The sequence below is a fragment of the Rhopilema esculentum genome, chromosome 6 (assembly GCF_057945365.1).
Source record: "Rhopilema esculentum isolate cy_ngs chromosome 6, ASM5794536v1, whole genome shotgun sequence".
Lineage (NCBI taxonomy): Eukaryota > Metazoa > Cnidaria > Scyphozoa > Rhizostomeae > Rhizostomatidae > Rhopilema > Rhopilema esculentum.
In genome coordinates, this window is record NC_142820.1 from 13,880,467 (window position 1) to 13,887,727 (window position 7,261).

The following is a 7,261-nucleotide window of genomic DNA, read 5'->3' on the forward strand; positions in this document are numbered from 1 at the left end:
AAAGAAGAAGAAGAAGAAGAAGAAGAAGAAGAAAAAGAAGAAGAAAAAGAAAGAAGAAGATGATGAAGGAGAAGGAGAAGAAGAAGAAGAAGAAGAAGAAGAAGGAAGAAGGAAGAAGGAAGAAGGAAGAAGAAGAAGTCAATGACACTAGCAGAATTGTCAAAAGGGGTTATCAGTAGCTAAAGCCTTACACATTCAAAAATGAAAGAAAAACAGAGAGAAATAGAAGTAATAGAAATAATGTATGTTTAGGATGATAAAATTTGTGTGTATCTTATACCTGGGTAGGGGACTCCTGTCTCTTTTTCATTGCTCTGATGCGCTCCTCTCGATTTACTTCAACTTGTTCTTGTAGCCATTTATATTGATTTTTCTTAGCTGTTTCTATAGCATCTCTATATCTAGAGAGAGAACAACAGGAAGAATGTTTACCTTTTCTCAGTTTTTTTCTAGAATAAGAAGAGCAAGATCCATCTGATGTTTATAGCTTTGTGTTGATTTTATTTTGGATAATAATATTGCATATGTTTGTAGAAGATGTGTATATCACTTTTCTACATCTACATATTTTGTAACAATAAAACTGTGTAATGAAAACAGAAGATGTTTCTTGCTCTCACTTGATACAAAGATGAAATGGAAAAGGAAAATAACAATGAAAAATACTTCCATAATTAAGACCAATTAGGACTTTGAAAGCAAAATTATTCTTATTTTTTATTTTTTTTTCTTATTTTGAAAGCATCCATCAAACAGCATTCACTCATGTACTTTTCATTGCCTCGTATGGTATCAAATTCTGAATACAAAGGTTTTCTGGCTCTGTTTATTTGGTATTTAATGATATTTACTAGTTTCTTAATTTTTCAATCTAAATTTGATCACAACTAACCCGGAACAAAGTTCTCTTGAGAACGACCTTCCTGCCTAAAATGACAACAAAGATCATGATTAATTTCAACAAATAGTATACAAAATTAAATGATGTACAGAGTAGAAGTTTGAGAAAAATGAGACATGTTCCCTGCTACTCCAAGTTTCATGCTTATTCACTTATCAACCAGACTACAATCTGTCTGGATGAAACTTGAAGTAACAGCGAACATGTCTTATTTTTAGCCCAACCTCTACTGTATCAATTGCTCTGTGCTATTGCATATAAAGCACTGTTTTCAATCAGAATAGATAACTCATGCGAGAAAATTAAATGCATATATAAAAGTTTTATACCGATTACAAAATGAAAAAACCCAGCTGGGGCCTATCTGAATGACTACTTTCTATGAATGTCTCGTATCAACTCTTCAAGGTTACAAAGTTATATTTTTTTAAACATCTTGTATAACCTTTGTTATAGTTTTTTTGTATTGAAGAATTCAAAGCAGTGGAACAAAGTAGAATAATTAAAATTATATTGAAAAACTCATTTTTGCATACCTCAAAAATATCTGAAGTAGTTGACTTTGAATCCTGCCCACCCAGTTCAGACTGCAATTGATAAAGAGGAAATTAAGCAATAATGATACACCAAACAGCAAGTTATTAAATGATCTCATAAAAAAATCCTGAATTTGAGTATCAAAAAATCAGTAAAAAATGTACTAAACAAAAAAGGCTACACAACTGAAATTAGGTTGTTATCAAATAAAACTAAAAACTCGCATCAATTTTGCAAGAAGGCACATACTCTCTGTGCTGACTGGGACTCTTCGTCTGCCAAGTTCATTGCTGGATCCAATAGCTCCACTATTTCTTCAAAAAGCTTGAAACATGAAATAGAATTAAGATTATGAATGTGTAACATGTTGTGTAATAATAATAAATCCAGCCACAGCTAAGCTTAATGTTTATTTAAGCAGGACAATATTATTTTATAAAATACATATTTGAGACTTTGAATAAATAACACTGGAAAAAGCAAATGTACAAAATTAATGATTCTGTAACAAAGTTCAATGTTTGGTACATAGAACAATTGTCATATAAAGGTCATAAGCAATTCAAAAAATGAGGAGGGCATAAGTAGGAAAAATAAAGACACATCTATGAGCTGCAAATAGGCACTTCAACTAAGTTTCTGAAAAATAGAAGGATATGTGCCCCTCTATGTCCCCCTGGTGAAAATTAGAATGACATCTCCCCTCTATGCTTCCTGGTGAAAATTAGAAGGACATCTCCCCTCTATGCTTCCTGGTGAAAATTAGAATGACATCTGCCCCTCTATACCTCCTGGTGAAAATTAGAAGGACATGTGCCCCTCTATACCTCCTGGTGAAAATTAGAATGACATGTGCCCCTCTATACCTCCTGGTGAAAATTAGAAGGACATGTGCCCCTCTATACCTCCTGGTGAAAATTAGAATGACATGTGCCCCTCTATACCTCCTGGTGAAAATTAGAATGACATATTCCCTCTATACCTCCTGGTGAAATCAGAAGGACATGTGCCCCATGCCTGCACATAATGAATTTGCATGGGCATTTTTTACCTGCGTAGTTCTTGAAACCAATGTTCTCATTTAATCTGCGCAGTTTAGCTTCCCAATGTTTGTACTATTTACCTCTAAATATCAGGGTGATAGTAAATAAAGAGAAATAGGCCTTACACGTCTATGTGTTTATCAAATGGCATTATAAATAGGGGATTTCCATTTCCTTATAAAGCAAATATCAACAAACTTATCTGCTAAAACTCGCAATGGAATAGGAAATGTGTTCCCACAAAAGGAATAACATATAGCTTGATTAATGCTACGAATGATTAAAGTGAGAAATGTTACACCATGCTGTCAAATACAAAACAATTTCTTTTCAAGTCACAACATATAAACTAGGCATTCCCAAAAAAGCCTCATTTGACCAGCAAAACCTAACAAAACTTTGCTATATTCCAAAAAAGTTATGTTGCTCTTTTGTCTCATTTTAAGTTGTGGCAATACAAGTTCAAAGGTAGTAAAACACACAAAAATGCCTTCTTAAGGTGAAATTCTTAAGGTGTTGGCAAGGTAATGTATTTTTGCCTTTGTAAATACTCAAATATAAACAATTAACAACAGTTCTGCAAGGGTCTGCAAGAACTAAATAGCCCATGCAGCCAAACTGGCAAGGGTTTATTATAGCCCGTGTTGATATTTTTCCGGAGAGGCCTGGAGCCTCTATGCCTCCTGGTTAAAATTTTAGGAGGACATGTGCCCAGCTATGCCCCCTGGTTTCTATGCATTTGGTAGAACAGGGTGGTTTTGAACAGGGCAGAAAATGACATACTTGACACCAAAGCATGTAAGCTTGTTCTATATTTCTTGATAAGATCATTAATTCTATTCAACCAAATTATTCTTTGAGCAACAGAATTATTTTAAAAAATCATTATCAAGGTGGAAATTGATTTGACTTTTTCAGTCTTAGCGATTTCCAAATCAAAACAGCAAGTTATGAGAAGATGGAGAAAAAATTAGATTTGTATGTGTACCTCTGGTGGAACTGATTCTTCAAAGTGGGGGAATAAAGCAAGTGGATGTTCCAGAAGGGCTTTTTCAATGTCTTCAATCCTTTTCCTTCTTCTGTATTGCTGTGGCAATTGCCTTCAATTTGAATACAAAAACTTGCTTTGCCTTTGTTTCACAATAAAATTAAGATTGCAAAGAATTCCATAAAATTGAGCAAATTATAAGCAAAAATTTATTCATATTAGACAACATTCAATGTATCATTAAAGGACAATTTTTTTGTCTTTGTAAAGATATATGATACTGTTACACAGTGCATGAATACCCATCCAATCATGTGACTGGATGGGTGTTCATTCTTATTTGATAAAAGTTTACAGTTTTTCATCTGTCTTGAGGATCTTTGTTATAAAGATGTATCTGGTCTTCATGAAATGATTTTGAAGCGATAGTAAACTTGTTTAAGGTTTTTTAAATGTAGCTTATGCTTTCATAAAACTGATGACACATCATTATGGTTTTTAGAACATGACTGACCCTTTCTTCTTTTATCATTACATCCTCGCAGGAAATTTATGCATGATTTTTGTCCAGTCACAGCTGTTACACATCACATTTTCAACTAATATCTGATGATACAAAATTTGGCAATGCAAAAGGAGACCTAACAAAGAATAGCAGAAAAATTGCTTTGTGGATATATCAGGGTACCTGACTCAGAACCCTTCAAAAATTAAGAATTATAGGTTTTGTTGTTTTTACCATGAATGTAAGAATATGGACTTGTTACATTTCAGAGCCAATTCTTCATGAATTTGATATAGGTTTCGCTTACTTTTGATAAACAACTTCTTCTTTTGGCAAATGCTTAGCAATCATTTGTTTTGGCTTTCTTTGACAGTCAGAATCAATTCCAAAGAGATTAGGTTCTAAGCCCTTTGATCCCTGTAAAATAAAGATAATATTCAACAGGAAATGCCTTAAAAAATTTCAATCATTGTCATATAAATTGATCTTAAAAGTTTTCTCTATGAAGTGTGTCTAGAAAAAATCTAGAAAATAATAAATCTAATAGAAGCAAACTAACAACGTAAATGTGAAAGCCAATAGCAAATAATTGTTCTTATTTTTAAACTTTAACTATTAAATGGTCATTTGTAAACAGATTCTAAAACTCCTAATTGAAAAGACAGCCTTGCCTGCCCAACTATGTGTTTAGGTAAATTTGTATTGTGAGCAAATTTTGACCAATTGCGAAATTTTATTGGAACATTCTATTGACTTACTCAGTATTGCTGCCTTAAGTGCATCCTACATACTGAGCTTCACATTGGCACAAAAATTCACAAAAAATTATTTGTTTTGGGTAGAAGTATAACTCTTTTGAATGGATGGGAGCAAGACTTTAGTTATATAGAGTTAGACCACACGAGGCTACAGAGTGGAAAAAATTGGCTATGGCCTTTTTTGTTTGACTTTCAAATTTTGATGAAATGTTGCCAATCTGCAATTTTTTTAAATAAAATGGGCATTTTTCTGCACCAAACTTTTTCCCAGATAGAAATAGGACCAAATTTTGGAGCATATTATCAAATGCATCTAAAAAAGCAATAAAATGTCACTCTTCTTCTAAAGTTTTATTAAATTCACACCTGGGTATGAATTGTCTACTTCCTTTTCATGATAATTTTCCAAAGAGTGTGCCTATGTTTCCACTATTTTGTGCCATTTTCAAAGTTTTAAAAACTTATTTAGATACAAACAAATATAGATTAGATATATCTGTATTCCTTTATTGTATGCTCATCAAAATTGATGGTGCTAATAAATATATTGTACTGTTGTTAAAAAATATTTGGAAAATTTGTAAATCAAAATATTGTCATTTCATAGAAAGGAGCCAAAAGATTTACTTTAATGACAAGGTCTGAGTTGACAGGAGGTGGCTTTCCATCACGGAAATCATCAAGTCCATCTTTAATAAATGTCCATGATGATGCAGTGAGTCTTGGCTTCCAGTCTTTCTTATTTACAGGTTTGCAGTATTTTGTTTGTAGCCGTTCCTTGTACCTTTAAGACACAAATTTGACACACTTTAAGACACACTTTAAGACCTAACCCTAAAAAAATTTTAAATGGTAATACATCAATGAAAAAATAAAAACAATGCAAATCCAATGTCACAAAATATCAAAGAAACATCTTATCTATTTACAAAATGCATTTACATGGACGTTAAACGCTTAATATAGCTAAATTTGGCACTTTAAAAAATCAATCAATTTTCAGAAAAGTTTCTGGTTGTTGACAACTTTTTTGCTAGTATTTCCAAAACAAAAGTGTATAGCTAATTATACAATACAGGCAGCTCTAGGAATAAATGCATCGTCACCAAAGTTTTTTTCTCACCTCATTCAAGTTAAAAATTCAACAATAAGAAGATGGTCCTGATCTACAAGCATGTTTCATTTGTAAATGTCATGCATATAAAATTCAAGAAATTTCTTGTCGTTTCATTCCACTTTATCTTCACACAATCAAACAAGCATGTTTGATTAGGAATTTCGCTTACCAAGGTTGATGTCTTATACGGCTTTTATCTTTGGTTGGAACCAAAAGCAAGTCATATTTGCTTTCCGCCATAGGTTTTTTCTTTCTTAGTAGCCGGGAAGTTTGCGAGCATAGGCCAAATTTTCAGATGAACAAGGAAGTCTGGGCAAAAGTTATCAATGGCTGCCATGGTAACAAAGAAACTCTATTATCTTTCTTGATCGCTCCTCCACCGCAACGCAGAGTGAGCTGCGATTTCTTGGCACTCTTTCGCTTGTTTCTTTGAGCGCCAAAAAAGCCAGAACAATAGCAAAATCAGAAAAATCGCTAAATTTCATGAAGGTAAGGGGTAACGACCGCTGTGGGCTACCGTATTCATGTGTATAAGAAAATAGGATAGTATAGGAGGTAATAAGCCAAGGGGGGTATAGGGGTAATAATCCCCTACTTTTGTCAAAACATCGTCTACGAATTTCTTCTGAAAACAGATTAAAAAGCGCTAGGCAGAAGTTACAGTTTACTTCATTTGTAATTGTCTAAAGTTCTTGCTTCAGGTCTGTGCAATACAGTGGAATCCCAACATAACGATTCCCTGATGTAACAAACCTCCCGGCATAGCGAACTAAATGTCCGGTCCCTTGGATTCTGCCTAACAAACTCCTTACAAAGTCTCTTGGTATAACGATCCCCGGGTATAACAAATTCTCGTTACGAACCATAACTACTCTCGTAATAACGAACTCTCGTTATTACGAATCATAACTACCCTCGATTCAACGAACATTACATAAATGTTTCATTTGTTATTTTTACTTATTTATTTCCCGTGATTTTTATTCATTTGTTTCCCGTGTTCATACATCACTTTCTCTTGGGGGAAATCATTCTTGCAATCGGCAAGACATGCTTATGATGCATTTCAAGCACTGGCTGATAGACGCAGAGCACGAGATGAAAGTTTGATCGAGTCAGAAATTATTCCGAATGATTACGTTGACACTAACGAATACTTTCTTACATATGATACATTGGCAATGAGCGTTGAAAACATTTTATTGAGAGAACTAGATGGAGAAGAAGAAGAAAACAAATAAGAAAGTGAAGTAATCGAAGACCGCGAACTAGAAAAGAAGTGATATCAGCTTTATGTCTGGGTCCAAATTGTAAGAGGAGCATAAAGAGGACCATATTTTTACACCAGGTATGGAATAGACCTCAAGACGTTTTAAAGCCAATTTTCATGATTAAGAAATATTCACCACGTC

General features: G+C 33.6%; 1 protein-coding gene across 1 annotated transcript in view; it reads right to left on the minus strand.

Moving 5' to 3' along the window:
• Window positions 1-6,176, minus strand: part of LOC135686817 (protein FAM47E-like) — a 15,767-nt gene extending 9,591 nt beyond the window's left edge. The window contains exons 1-8 of the mRNA XM_065203167.2: window positions 6,019-6,176; window positions 5,360-5,516; window positions 4,282-4,391; window positions 3,470-3,581; window positions 1,688-1,762; window positions 1,438-1,488; window positions 893-927; window positions 281-401 (exon numbers count right to left, since the gene is read on the minus strand). Coding sequence (XP_065059239.2) covers window positions 281-401; window positions 893-927; window positions 1,438-1,488; window positions 1,688-1,762; window positions 3,470-3,581; window positions 4,282-4,391; window positions 5,360-5,516; window positions 6,019-6,089 — 732 coding nt within the window. The 5' untranslated portion in view covers window positions 6,090-6,176. The remainder of the gene's footprint in view (window positions 1-280; window positions 402-892; window positions 928-1,437; window positions 1,489-1,687; window positions 1,763-3,469; window positions 3,582-4,281; window positions 4,392-5,359; window positions 5,517-6,018) is intronic.
• Window positions 6,177-7,261: the final 1,085 nt, after the last annotated feature.